Here is a 14,904-nt window from a genome sequence, read left to right on the forward strand (position 1 = left end):
ATGGTTAGGTTCTCAAAGGAAAGTATGTTTTAAGGAGGGCATTTGTTGTTGAAAAGTACCTGCTTAGTTAACTAAGGCACCAATCCTGCAAACACCTATGCAGGTGAGTAAATGGGACTACTCAAGTGTGCAAAATTACATGTGCAACTGTTCATAGGACTGGGACCAAAGTAATGAATTCTGTTATGCAGACTGGGAGGAGGGAAAGAGGAGTGGGCAAAGGATGGTCAGTCCCTGACAGCAGAGAAGGAGGGAGAATATACTGAGGGGTGCAGCTCATGTTTGTTGGAATAGCTTTTCAGTGCAAGAAACATAGACACAAAAAATGAAAGGAAGAGTGGGGATATCAAAAGGAAAGCAGGACGCTTAGCACGTAAGGGCTAGTTTCTGCAATTGGAGATACCCACATGTGTACCTGTGCCTGCATGGAGCCTGCTGAAGTCAGTGGGGACTCTGCATGGGCACAGAGGTATGCTATTGTGATTTCAGGACTGGGGCCTACCTTAGAAACATAAACAGTTTATTCTCTCCATTTTGCTGCATTTCTCTGCAAAACACCCCATAACCATTAATTCAGCAGAAAAGAGATTATAGTGAAGTAGCACTGATGAAGCCTGAGTCAAACTGCTGTTTTATTACTGGTCATTTAATGGCTTATTTGGAGCAGGTACTTTTAAAAGCTAGTTTGCCTCAATGGCAGGCTTTAAAAAAAGCCAGATATACTGCCCAAATAGTAGGCTCATAAGATCAGTTTGGTGCACTGCCATGAAGAAATACCCTTCTCAGGGTGGACAGGACAAAAATGACCCAAAATTGCCTTTAGCAGAGCCAGAATCTGAATGTCTGTGGCCTACATGGCAAAGCGAGTGTTGGAACAAATTCTCAGATGTAACAATCAACTACTGCAGTCTGGCTTTCCTGGTTCTTTCAGCCCACTGAGAGTTAAGGGCTTTTTAGTGCTGTTGTAGGAGGGAATTTAATCCCAGTACCTTGGGGAATACATTTCTGGAATTGCTTTGGGTTAGTAATAGTCACATTGGTGCTATAATCATCCTCGTTTTTATGGCCTTTTGAGAGTCAGTGCTGCAGAGGAATTAAGCAATGTAAGCTGGGAACCTATCAGTCACTATGATGTTAGTTTCCATACATGTTCTGATACCCAGGTAAGAGTAACCTGTAAATAAGCAGAATCATAGAATATCAGGGTTGGAAGGGACCCCTGAAGGTCATCTAGTCCAACCCCCTGCTTGAAGCAGGACCAATTCCCAGTTAAATCATCCCAGCCAGGGCTTTGTCAAGCCTGACCTTAAAAACCTCTAAGGAAGGAGATTCTATCACCTCCCTAGGTAACGCATTCCAGTGTTTCACCACCCTCTTAGTGAAAAAGTTTTTCCTAATATCCAATCTAAACCTCCCTCACTGCAACTTGAGACCATTACTCCTCGTTCTGTCATCTGCTACCATTGAGAACAGTCTAGAGCCATCCTCTTTGGAACCCCCTTTCAGGTAGTTGAAAGCAGCTATCAAATCCCCCCCTCATTCTTCTCTTCTGCAGGCTAAACAATCCCAGCTCCCTCAGCCTCTCCTCATAAGTCATGTGTTCTAGACCCCTAATCATTTTTGTTGCCCTTCGCTGGACTCTCTCCAATTTATCCACATCCTTCTTGTAGTGTGGGGCCCAAAACTGGACACAGTACTCCAGATGAGGCCTCACCAATGTCGAATAGAGGGGAACGATCACGTCCCTCGATCTGCTCGCTATGCCCCTACTTATACATCCCAAAATGCCATTGGCCTTCTTGGCAACAAGGGCACACTGCTGACTCATATCCAGCTTCTCGTCCACTGTCACCCCTAGGTCCTTTTCCGCAGAACTGCTGCCTAGCCATTCGGTCCCTAGTCTGTAGCTTTGGATTCTTCCATCCTAAGTGCAGGACTCTGCACTTATCCTTATTGAACCTCATCAGATTTCTTTTGGCCTAATCCTCCAATTTGTCTAGGTCCTTCTGTATCCTATCCTATCCCTCCCCTCCAGTGTATCTACCACTCCTCCCAGTTTAGTATCATCCACAAATTTGCTGAGAGTGCAATCCACACCATCCTCCAGATCATTTATGAAGATATTGAACAAAACCGGCCCCAGGACCGACCCTTGGGGCACTCCACTTGATACCGGCTGCCAACTAGACATGGAGCCATTGATCACTACCCGTTGAGCCCAACAATCTAGCCCGCTTTCTATCCACCTTATAGTGCATTCATCCAGCCCATACTTCCTTAACTTGCTGACAAGAATACTGTGGGAGACCGTGTCAAAAGCTTTGCTAAAGTCAAGAAACAATACATCCACTGCTTTCCCTTCATCCACAGAACCAGTAATCTCATCATAAAAGGCGATTAGATTAGTCAGGCATGACCTTCCCTTGGTGAATCCATGCTGGCTGTTCCTGATCACTTCCCTGTCATGCAAGTGCATCAGGATTGATTCTTTGAGGACCTGCTCCAGCAGAGAACCCAGGGACCAAGCCTTGGGGGATGAGGCACACATTCTTTCTCTGAGATGATGAAATACAGTTGATGTAAACAACACTGGTTGTTTCTGGTTTGCTATGTTGGGCTTGCAACAATTAAACAGAGAATCAAGAAAACAAAGTATTTATGAAAAAAGAAAAGGAGTACTTGTGGCACCTTAGAGACTAACCAATTTATTTGAGCATAAGCTTTCGTGAGCTGCAGCTCACTTCATCCTGTAGCTCACGAAAGCTTATGCTCAAATAAGTTGGTTAGTCTCTAAGGTGCCACAAGTACTCCTTTTTTTTTTTTTTTGCGAATACAGACTAACACGGCTGCTACTCTGAAACAAAGTATTTATGGTCTTTCTTCCTGGATGCACTTCTAGCAGGAGCTGGTTCCCAATTGATTGGTTTGTCAAATTACTTTTGATACAGCTTACTTTTCTTTGGTAAATATTATTTCAGCTGTCTTTAGATATAACCTGCAAGCTCTGTCACTGACCTGCTGTGTGCCCTGAGACAAGTAATTTGACTTCCCTGTGCCTCCATTTCTCCATCTGTAAAATGGGGGTGATGCTCACCTCCCTTTGTAAAGCACTTTGGAAACTGTCTGTGAGAAGTGCCAAACACAGTCTAAATGTTATTTTTATGATACATGGATTGAAAGGCTTTCTAGTTTTGATCAATATTTTGTATAGATGAGAGGCCTCTTGTTCCCATGGGTAGAGCACTGGCCTAGCACTCAGAAAATGGGAGTTCAATCTGTGGCTGTGCCATGTTACCTGCTGTAGGAGCTTGGGGGAGTCCGTTATCTGCTTTATGCTTTCTGTGGCGTTAAATAACTGGGTGAAATTCTATGGTCTGTGATATACGGATCACCAGACTAGGTGATCTGATGGTCTCTTCTAGCCTCAACTCTACGAATCAGTGAAATTTGAATATATGCTGAATATATGCTGAATACTGAGCTTATAACTTCATTTTCTCTTATCCACCCTCCTGTCCAGGGCCATAAGGGGAAGCTCCTGGAGATTTATGATCAGTCGGTAGTCCAGTCACACTTCTGCTGCCCTGTGGTGCCAACAGCAGCAATTTTCAGCTGATGGAATCATACGGTTCTAGAGCAGGGGTTCTCAAACTGGGGATCAGGACCCCTCAGGGGGTTGCGAGGTTATTACATGGGGGTCGTAATTTGTCAGCCTCCACTCCAAACCCTGTTTTGCCTCCAGCATTTATAATGTTAAATGTGGTTTTAATTTATAAGGGGAGGGGGTCGCACTCAGAGGCTTGCCATGTGAAAGGGGTCACCAGTACAAAAGTTTGAGAACCAGTGTTCTAGAGGAATGCTAGGAGCCAGTGAAGTTTGGGAAAGGGGAGACATCTAGAATGAGAGTGGCGAAGTTCTCACTATCCTGTTAAAGTGATTTTTACCCTGACACTGCCCCTTTAGGAACTTGGGATTGCTTTTTAACACACAATACTAAGAACACTTCTTAGATTTCTGAAACTGAAGGAATTTTCAGAACTCTAATTTTACATCATTTCTGCTGTTGACTTTTTGCACTTCCATCACTTTGGAAGATGACAATCAACTAAGTTCACTTTCTGATCCATATGCACTAGCATGAGTCCTTGTGTTTTTAAGTACAAACATTGCTGTGAACTTTTCACTAGTAGAAGCCTAATCTTGGAAACATCGTGCTTGTTCATAATGATCAGGAGAAGGTTGATAAGTCCCTCGGTGACTGCTGTGTAATAAACAAATTTGATACAGTTCATGAACTTTCATCCCTCTTTAATGATGCCTTTGCATGTGGCCTTGTCATAAATATAAAGGGAAGGGTAACCACCTTTCTGTATACAGTGCTATAAAATCCCTCCTGGCCAGAGGCAAAATCCTTTCACCTGTAAAAGGTTAAGAAGCTGAGATAACCTCCCTGGCACCTGACCCAAAATGACCAATGAGGGGACAGGATACTTTCAAATCTGGAGGAGGGGAAAAAGTTTTTTGTCTGTCTGTGTGATCCCTTTGATCTGTTCCCAGCAAGGATGCAAGTTCTCCAACTCCTGTAGACTTAGTAAGTAATCTAGCTAGAAAATGCGTTAAGTTTTCTTTGTTTTTTTGGCTTGTAAATTCACTGTGCTGGAGGAAATGTGTATTAAGGTTTTGCCTAGAGGGAGTCTCTCTGTGTTTTGAATCTGACTGCCTGTAAGATTATCTTCCATTCTGACCTTACAGCGTTATTCTCCTATCTTTTTTTTGTTCTTTGAATAAAGTTCTGATTTTTAAGAATCTGATTGGGTTTTTTGGGCCTTAAAAATCCAAGGGGTTTGTGATCATCTGGTTTATTCTCAAGCCTCCCCAGGAAAGGGGATGTTAGGGCTTGGGGGGATATTTTGGGAAATAGGAACTCCAAGTGGTCCTTTCCCCATTCTTTGTCTAAAACACTTGGTGGTGGCAACGTTTTACCTAATCCAAGGGCAAAGACTTTGTGCTTTAGGGAAGTTTTAACCTAAGCTGGTAGAAATAAGCTTAGGGGGTCTTTCATGCGGGTCCCCACATGTGTACCCTAGAGTTCAGAGTGGGGAAGGAAACTTGACAGACCTAAAAACCAAGGTGTGATCGTTTGCGGTCATTAATGATCCAGTAGTGTGTTTTAGAAGAGTTGGAGTGTTTAAACGCCGTATGGCCAAATCCCAACAACAAATTATTCTCCTACCTCTGTTCCTCTATAGCTTCACTGAGATAAGGGTATTCACAATAGGAGTGAAAATGTGGTTTTGCTGTGTTCCTCCCCAGAAATGGCTTCATTTAAGTGAGACGTGAAGTGATCCTTTATATCCATTCTCTGCCCCATACATGCTATGAGGCTTAGGGCATGGCTACCCTGGAAACTTCAAAGCGCTGTTGTGGGAATGCTCCCGCGGCAGCGCTTTGAAGTGTGAGCGTGGTCGACCGTGAGCGCTGGGAGAGCTCTCTCCCAGTGCTCCTGGTAATCCACCTCCATGCGGAGATTGGCTCCCAGCGCTGGGTCTTGCGCGGCTCCCAGCGCTGGGTCTTGCGCGGCTCCCAGCGCTGGGTCTTGCGCGGCTCCCAGCGCTGGGTCTTGCGCGGCTCCCAGCGCTGGGTCTTGCGCGGCTCCCAGCGCTGGGTCTTGCGCGGCTCCCAGCGCTGGGTCTTGCGCGGCTCCCAGCGCTGGGTCTTGCGCGGCTCCCAGCGCTGGGTCTTGCGCGGCTCCCAGCGCTGGGTCTTGCGCGGCTCCCAGCGCTGGGTCTTGCGCGGCTCCCAGCGCTGGGTCTTGCGCTCAGGGGGTGATTTTTTTCACACCCCTGAGCCAGCAAGTTAGAGTGCTGTAAAATGTAAGTGTAGACAAGCCCTTAGTGTTAATAAGCAATGGGAAGTACTTTGGGCACCTTAGAAGAAAAGTTGATAAAGTGCAAAGTAGTAATGTTAAATGGTTGTGTTGTGATTTATTTAATCAAATCAGTGGAAGCTTCTCTGATTACTGTACAAGCAGATTAAATTTCTGTAAGGATGATTTTGTTGCCCAAAACATGGTATTGGTAAATCTGAGTTCATTCCAAGCTCTGCCCAGACTCATGGTGTGACCTTAAGGAAGTCATTTAACATTTTGTGCCTTGTTTCCTTGATGATTGGGTGGGGTTAATACTTTTCCTCCTGACGGCTTTTGTGAGGCATACTCCTTAACCTCTAAAAAAGGAAAAGGAGTACTTGTGGCACCTTAGAGACTAACAAATTTATTTGAGCATAAGCTTTCGTGAGCTACAGCTCGCTTCCGCTGAATGCATCCGATGAAAATACAGTGGGGCGATTTATATACACAGAGAACATGAAACAATGGGTGTTCCCATACACACTGTAACAAGTGTCTCTAAGGTGCCACAAGTACTCCTTTTCTTCTTGTAACAAGAGTGATCAGGTAAGGTGAGCTATTACCAGCAGGAGAGCGGGGTGGAGGGGAAGCCTTTTGTAGTGATAATCAAGGTGGGCCATTTCCAGCAGTTGACAAGAATGTCTAAGGAACAGTGGGGGGGGAAGGGGGAATAAACATGGGGAAATTTAGTATTACTTTGTGTAATGACCCATTCACTCCCAGTCTTTATTCAAGCCTAAGTTAATTGTATTTAGTTTGCAAATTAATTCCAATTCAGCAGTTTCTCGTTGGAGTCTGTTTTTGAAGTTTTTTTGTTTAAGAATTGCCACTTTTAGGTCTGTAATCAAGTGACCAAAGAGATTGAAGTGTTCTCTGACTGGTTTTTGAATGTTCTAATTCTTGATGTCTGATTTGTGTCCATTTATTCCTTTACATAGAGACTGTCCAGTTTGGCCAATGTACATGGCAGAGGGCCATTGCTGGCACATGATGGCATATATCACATTGGTAGCTGTGCAGGTGAACGAGCCTCTGATAGTGTGGCTGATGTGATTAGGCCCTATGATGGTGTCCCCTGGATAGATATGTGGACACAGTTGGCAATGGGCTTCCTTGCAAGGCTAGGTTCCTGGGTTAGTGTTTTTGTTGTGTGGTTGCTGGTGAGTATTTGCTTCAGGTTTGGGGGCTGTCTGTAGGCAAGGACTGGCCTGTCTCCCAAGATCTGTGAGAGTGATGGGTCGTCCTTCAGGGTAGGTTGTAGATCCTTGATGATGAGCTGGAGAGGTTTTAGTTGGGGGCTGAAGGTGATGGCTAGTGGCGTTCTGTTATTTTCTTTGTTGGGCCTGTCCTGTAGTAGGTAACTTCTGGGTACCCTTCTGGCTCTGTCAGTCTGTTTCTTCACTTCAACAGGTGGGTATTGTAGTTTTTAGAACGCTTGATAGAGATCTTGTAGGTATTTGTGTCTGTCTGAGGGATTGGAGCAAATGCAGCTGTATTGTAGAGCTTGGCTGTAGACAATGGATTGTGTGGTGAGGTCTGGATGAAAGCTGGAGGCATGTAGGTAGGCATAGCGGTCAGTAGGTTTCCAGTATAGGGTGGTGGTTATGTGACCATCCCTTATTAGCACCGTAGTGTCCAGGAAGTGGATCTCTTGTGTGGACTGGTCCAGGCTGAGGTTGATGGTGGGATGGAAATTGTTGAAATCATGGTGGAATTCCTTAGGGCTTCTTTTCCATGGCTCCAGATGATGATGATGTCATCAATATAGCGCAAGTAGAGTAGGGACATTAGGGGACGAGAGCTGAGGAAGCGTTGTTCTAAGTCAGCCATAAAAATTGTTGGCATACTGTGGGGCCATGTGGGTACCCATAGCATTTCCTCTGATTTGAAGGTATATGTTGACCCCAAATGTGAAATAGTTATGGGTGAGGACAAAGTCACAAAATTCAGCCACCAGGTTTGCCATGACATTATTGGGGATACTGTTCCTGATGGCTTGTAGTCCATCTTTGTGTGGAATGTTGGTGTAGAGGGCTTCTACATCCATAGTGGCCAGGATGGTGTTTTCAGGAAGATCACCGATGGATTGTAGTTTCCTCAGGAAATCAGTGATGTCTCAAAGATAGCTGGGAGTGCTGGTAGCATAGGGCCTGAGGAGGGAGTCTACATAGCCAGACAATCCTGCTGTCAGGGTGCCAGTGCCTGAGATGATGGGGCGTCCAGGATTTCCAGGTTTGTAAATGATTACAAGGTCCTTTTTGAAGGCACGAGAGAAGGGGAAAGCATCATCACTGTCTGAATTGGGATTTGTGCACCTTGCTTGTAAGAAACTCGACAGTCAAAAGCAGAATAATGTCTTTGCTTTTTTCCCCCCTTTAGGAAAAATTTTGCATCCCACATGAATTACGAAAACCCTCCACCATATCCAGGCCCAGGCCCGACTGCCCCATACCCACCATATACACAACAACCAGGTGGTCCTCCAGGCCCCAACCCATACCCTGGCTACCCACCAGGGCCTTCTGGGCCGTATCAACCAGGTCAGCCGGGTTATCAAGGCTATCCACAGTATGGGTGGCAGAATGCGCCTCCACCTCCTGGACCAGTGTACGCAGATGGACCTAAAAACACAGGTACGCTAAGCAGCATGGTGCCCTAATAGCATTATACTGCTGCATGCTCTGTTTTGCAAGTTAATTACTTGTTAATGTGCCTTGTGTGTTTGAAATGAATGACTCTGTTAATCCTGGAGTGAGGGGGATTGCTGTCCTCTGGCCTTCAGGAAGACTGTCTGCGCAGTGCCCATGCTAATAGGGGCAGATGAAGCAGGAGATTTCTGGAGGGGAGCTGTTGTTTCTGGTTTCAGCTACAGTGGCAGCTCTCGTTTTTCAGGTTCAGCTTGTTTTTGCTGTTGTAGGTTCTGTTAATGGCTCACTTTCTGACTAGAGACATGTGGAGTGTCCCTGAACAGCCTTGATGGGGGCTCCTGAGGGGACTGCTTACACTAAGCTGTTTTCTGCTGAGTTTTAGCCTCTGTTCCACCTTTTTTCATTTTTCCTCAGTTAACAGCCATCCAGCCCTAGGCTGAGACTTTAAAGCCCCTTAGGGGATTTAGATGCACAGTTCTATTGAAATGAATGGGAGTTATGCATGTAAAATCACTCGGCAACTTTGAAAATTTCAGCCCTAGTGTACTCCTCCATGTGGTTTTGGATCAGTTTCTAGGCCTTTAATTTTCTTGGGCAGTCACCACTATATTTTTCCAGTAATTATGCCTGGGGGGATTATGCACCACTGTGCATGCGCAGAATTTATGTCCACCGCAGATTTCTTTGCTTCCCTGAAGAAAAGTGACTTTCTGATGGGGAAGCAAAGGGAAGTCACAAGAGCAGTTATGCAACTCTCCCCAGAAATATGTTTCTGGTGCCCTGGCGGCAGAGAGGTATATCACTGTGGGGAAGTGGGCGGGACTGGGGAAGACCCAGCTGGTGGCTCCTACCCTGTGCCAGGCTCAGTTGCGGCTGGGCTGGGGAGGACGGGACTTCCTCTTCCCCTGCACAGCATCCGGGGCCAAGTCAGACCCACCCCGAGATTTCTCCTCCAGCTGCAGGAAGCTCTGCAACCCCCACCTCCCTGTTTCCTGCATCCATTGCTCCTCAGCTGCAGGGGGAGGGATCCCTGTACAGGGAGCTGCTCCCCTATCTGCCAAACCCACGTGTATCCAGACCCCCTCATACCCAAACCCTCCCACTGAGCCTCACCCACTGTACTCAGAAACACACTCCTCCCTGATGAGCCCCACTCCCCCTGCACCTGGACCACCCCAACAAGCCACCTGGATCTCCCTCCCTGCCACTGAGTCCCACTCCTCCAGCATCTGGATCCCCCACTGAGCCACCTGCACCCGGATTGCCCCACACAGAACCCTCTCAACCCACACCTGGATCCCCCCAGATTAAGCCCCTCCACACTTGGATACTGCCTTGCTGAGCCTGCCGGCCCACACCAAGTGCACCTGGCATGGAGGGACAGGGCCCTGGGGTGTTTCTGGGGCAGGTCCTGTCCTTGTGCTATGTCAGGGTTGGGTGCAGCCTCACCGCCAAGTCCGTGTCCCAGGAGGGAGCTGTACAGTGATCTCCAACCTCTGTGTAGCCAGTGGCCTGTGCTCCCTAATGCCATGCTGGAGCCTCCACATTTATTTGACAAATAAAATTTGCAGAATTTTGCAGCACTCTAAAATATTGTGCACAGAAGTTTTAATTTTTTGGTGCAGAATGCCCTCGGGAGTAAATACTATATTGAAATGCTTGAAGATGAAGAAACCAGAGAGCTGAATGGAGTACAGCATCTTTGCTTGTATGGGAAGTTGAACATTCTTCTCTTAGATGCCCCATTTCCTCTCAACAGCCTGACTCAGTAGTCAATAGTTCCCAGGTTGTGGCACCATAACTGCCTCTGTGTTCACAGGGCTACGGTAAGGGGTAGGCAAAGGTCTTCCAGGGGGTACATCAACTCATCTAGATATTTGCCTAGTTTTATAACAGAGTACATAAAAAGCCAGTCCAAACTAAAATTTCATACAGTGACTTATTTATACTGCTCTATATCCTATACACTGAAATGTAAGTACGATATTTATATTCCAATTGATTTATTTTATAGCTATATGGTAAAAATGAGAGAGTCAGCAATTTGTCAGTAAATTTGCTGTGACACTTTTGTATTTTTATGTCTGATTTTGTAAGCAAGTAGTTTTTCAGTGAGGTGAAACTTGGGGATACTCGACACAAATCAAACTCTTGAAGGGTACAGTCATCTGGAAAGGTTGAGAGCCACTGCTCTAGATCTGCACTGAGAGGCAGGCCAGCGCCCGGTTGTGGTTTCTCCCCACTGAAAAAAGAGAAGGGCTGCCATATCTTTTCTCTCCTTCTAGAGAGGAGGCTCACCTGGGGGCCAGTTCAATTCTTGTCAGCCCAGGGAGCTGGTAGCTATCTTTTCAGATTACTGTGGCTGTAGAGAGTACATAAAGAGCTGAGGGCTGAAGGTGAGGATGAACTGCTACTAGAAGGGAGGATGGGAAAGAAGACCAGGGCTTACATTGATGGAGAAGTTGAGTGGATATGGGAAAGGGGGAGAGACTGAGGGGCAATAGGGATAAATAAAAAGAGAAGGGGAGGAGAGAATCCAATGCAGGAAGAAAGGGAAGTGGGCAAGATGAACGGAGCAGGGGGATGGGGGAGGGGGAGAGAAGGAAGGAAGGCTTCCAAAGATTGAGGCACAGATAAAGGATAGAGATCCGAAATGCTTAATGAAGGAAGGGGAAAGAGATACAAGGACAAATATGAGTGCCACAGCAGCTAGGACAAAGCTCAACTGTCTAATCATTGACTAGAAAGTTAAATTCCATGATGTTCCAATAAAATAGAGGTAAATAAAGTATGTACATGCTTGTACCATACACAGGGAAGTTCAGCACTGTCTGCTCTGCTGGAATGGCTTTTCTGGGACTTGGAAATGTCTCCTCTACTCCTTCAGCTTTTTCCAGGGTGTGAGTGTGTTAACAGGTCCCTTACCAAAAAAGGGAATCCTTGTCTGCTACCTGCATGACAGGCAATCTAGGCAAAACCCTACAAGCTTGTCACTAACTGGTAAAGTCTTTTGGAGATTCAGATATGGTTCCATGAAACAGCTTTTTAAAACTGCAGGTTAGAACAAGCAAGATTTGAGATAGCCAATCCTCTGTTGCAATGAGCATCTCAAGTGCTAACTAGGATGGAAAGATTGGGCTGAAAACAGACATTGAGCTTGAGGTTTTCCAGCTGTAGGATCACAACATGGCCTGGCAGCGGGAAGCAGTTTTGTGCTTCTGCAGTGGTGGGAAGGGTCAAGAAAACAGAAGACTCTCTTATGGGAAATGGTGTCTGCTCATCGTTTGCCAAGAGAAGATGGAAATATCATAGTCTAATTTCTGTGGAGCAGACAGTGGGAAACATGGCAAGTGAATGGGAGTTAATGGATAAGCTAGTGAAACCAGGAGCATCATTTGGACAAAAAGGTAGCTTGTAAATTTAAATCATGAAAGAGGACTGGTGCCACACTTAGCACAGTTTGGGTGCTATGTAATAACTCAGACCTGCTGACAAGGTATCCAAGCTCAGTTTCCTGAAAAACCTGCTAGATAACCTGCTGAATCCAAAGGATGTGCATGTGCTGCAGGTCCCAGTAGTAACTATTGACGTGCTTAGCTCTGGCCTGGAACACAGAGTGACCTGTGTCACTGAGCGCTGTTGTGGGATTGTTGTGTAGCTTCACCCTAGAGCTGTTTGTGTGCCCTACTGTTGTTCAGATTGCCATTCCTGTCTTTGGGATCAAATAGAAGTCAAGTTACTGCTTGCATTGCTTTTTCCTAGAGATGCTGCTGTAAGTAGCTCAAATGCCTATGTGTATTAGTGGATGAATTTTCTCATTAGTGAGGCCTATAATTTTACTCGGATAAATGACCAGTAACGTAATTGCCCATGTACTGCAAACTGTTTGCAACAACCCCTGTTCTGGGTGAGCATAGAGGGTTCTTGTTAGATCCCGACTGCAGTTCTGAGTTCAAAGCTGGGCACGGTATAAGGAGAAGGCAGTTGCTGCCACAAAGAGTGCAGCAAAGAGCAACGGAAGGGGAATGGCTGAAATGGTTCTATCCCAGAGGAGAGGAGGCAAATTCAAGGTGATCTGGGAATGGGGAGAGATTCAGAACTATCAAAAGGAGAGAGGAGTAGGGAATCAATAGCTCTTGGATCACTCAACACCTTCAAAGGGCTGGATTCTCAGTAAGTTTGTGTATGCTGATGTAACAAACTCCCCCTCTTTACAGAACTGCTTCATCTGTCCCCCTTTATCCCACCTCTTTTATGTTGTTCAGTGCATCCTGACTCACTAATGTCCCTTGTGACAAGACCACCAGCTCGAAGGATACGTCTATGCTACAGTAGGGCATGTGCTTCCCAGCACAAGTGGCCAGGTGCATGCTAGCGCCACTCAAGCTAACATGCTAAAAATAGCAGTGTAGCCCAGGTAGCACCGGTGGTCGTTTGGGCTAGAGAACATACCCAGGGGGTCCAGGTGGCTTTGTGCTCAGGTGGCTAGCTGGAGCTGCTGCTAGTGCTACTCCCAGCTACACAGGTATTTTTAGCACACTAGCTCAAGCAGAGCTAGCACCTATCTGTTGAGCTAGGAAGCATGCTCCCAGCTGCAGTATATACATAGCACAGACAAAGTCTTTGGGCATGGAAACTTTCAGAATCTTTTCCACTGGTTCTAACTGCAGTTCTGCTGATCAAGTATTAAACCCTAGGGAGCCTTAGTGTAGACAAGGCTCTGATGACCAGGCCAGTCTGTGACACCATTTTGATCAGACTTGCTTATGCTACCATTTTAGTCAAGGGTGATGAAAACCGGTTCAGTTTCTGCCCTGTGACTTCCTGCAGTTTTAACTGGAGGTACAACTGATGGGGAAACTTTTCTGTAAATTTCCTAGTGTGTGTATGGCCAAAGGTTACACACACAAGGAACAAGTGAGCAAAGGAAGTGACGTAAAGCAGTGTACGAGTAACACCCCCAGATTCCTCTATAAGGAAGAGAGGATTTAAGGATTAGGTTCACAGAAGGAGGGGAAGGAGGAAGTGGGATTAAAGTGACCCACAGGGGCCTGCATGTTGATCCATCCCTTTCGCTGTCACTGGTAGCAGCAGTCTGCACATAGTGTAGAAAACTCTGATTGCAGTGCAGTCAAGCGTGAAAGAGCAGCCATTTCTCTCACATTGTTGCACATTTCAGGATAGTCATTCTTCAGCAAGTGTGTAATTTCGGTTAATGGTGATGATGTTAAACACATGCACCAAGAGAAGTTACACCTCCTACACAAAAAGAAAAGGAGTACTTGTGGCACCTTAGAGACTTACCAATTTATCTGAGCTTAAGCTTTTGTGAGCTACAGCTCGCTTCATCGGATGCATTCAGTGGATGAAGTGAGCTGTAGCTCACGAAAGCTTATGCTCAAATAAATTTGTTAGTCTCTAAGGTGCCACAAGTACTCCTTTTCTTTTTGCGGATACAGACTAACATGGCTGCTACTCTAAAACCTCCTACGCAGTTTGCAGATTGGTTTATCATCCTTTGAAAGCATTTTAGTTTCATTTTAAAATAAATATTTCAAAAGCTCCTCCTTCTCCTGACTAGCTCTAGTGAAATAAATCTTCTCCTTTCCACCTTTCTGTTTTCCATTGTGGATAAATCAGTGATTTGAGCAGGAGGACTGAACCTGGGGTCTCCCACTTCCCAGGTGGGTGCCTTAACCACTGGACTACAGAGTCATTCATCTCTCTCTCTCTTCTCCTCTCCCCCTTCCCCCCCCATCAGTCTTTAATGATTTATACATAGTGGAACAGCTTCCACAGGAGAGACTGAGGCAGCCCCACATCGGATTACTATCTTAGTGGCAAAATCACTCCTGAAGGTGGGAGACCCCTGTTCAGTAATTTCTCCCCCTCTTCTAGTGAGGGGGGAATTCCCAAGCTCTGGATAGACTATTTCACTACATATTCTATATGTATAATATTTTTTTAACATCTGCCGTATTACTGAGGAATGTTGGGACAGTGATGTTATGGTAAAGATGATCTGCCTTTCAAAGAATATGACAGGTTTCAGAGTAACAGCTGTGTTAGTCTGTATTTGCAAAAAGAAAAGGAGTACTTGTGGCACCTTAGAGACTAACCAATTTATTTGAGCATAAGCTTTCGTGAGTTACAGCTCACTTCATCGGATGCATACTGTGGAAAGTACGGAAGATGTTTTTATACACACAAACAATGAAAAAATGGGTGATTATCACTACAAAAGGTTTTCTCTCCCCCCCCCCCCCACTCTCCTGCTGGTAATAGCTTATGTAAATAGCTTATCTCCTTACAATGTGTATGATAATCAAGGTGGGCCATTTCCAGCAC

At 45.7% G+C, this 14,904-nt stretch overlaps 1 protein-coding gene across 1 annotated transcript in view; it reads left to right on the plus strand.

Moving 5' to 3' along the window:
• Positions 1-14,904, plus strand: part of CYSTM1 (cysteine rich transmembrane module containing 1) — a 54,958-nt gene that overhangs the window by 13,804 nt on the left and 26,250 nt on the right. Inside the window, exon 2 of the mRNA XM_077824082.1 lies at positions 8,288-8,541. Coding sequence (XP_077680208.1) covers positions 8,307-8,541 — 235 coding nt within the window. The 5' untranslated portion in view covers positions 8,288-8,306. The remainder of the gene's footprint in view (positions 1-8,287; positions 8,542-14,904) is intronic.

The sequence above is a fragment of the Eretmochelys imbricata genome, chromosome 8 (assembly GCF_965152235.1).
Source record: "Eretmochelys imbricata isolate rEreImb1 chromosome 8, rEreImb1.hap1, whole genome shotgun sequence".
NCBI lineage: Eukaryota > Metazoa > Chordata > Testudines > Cheloniidae > Eretmochelys > Eretmochelys imbricata.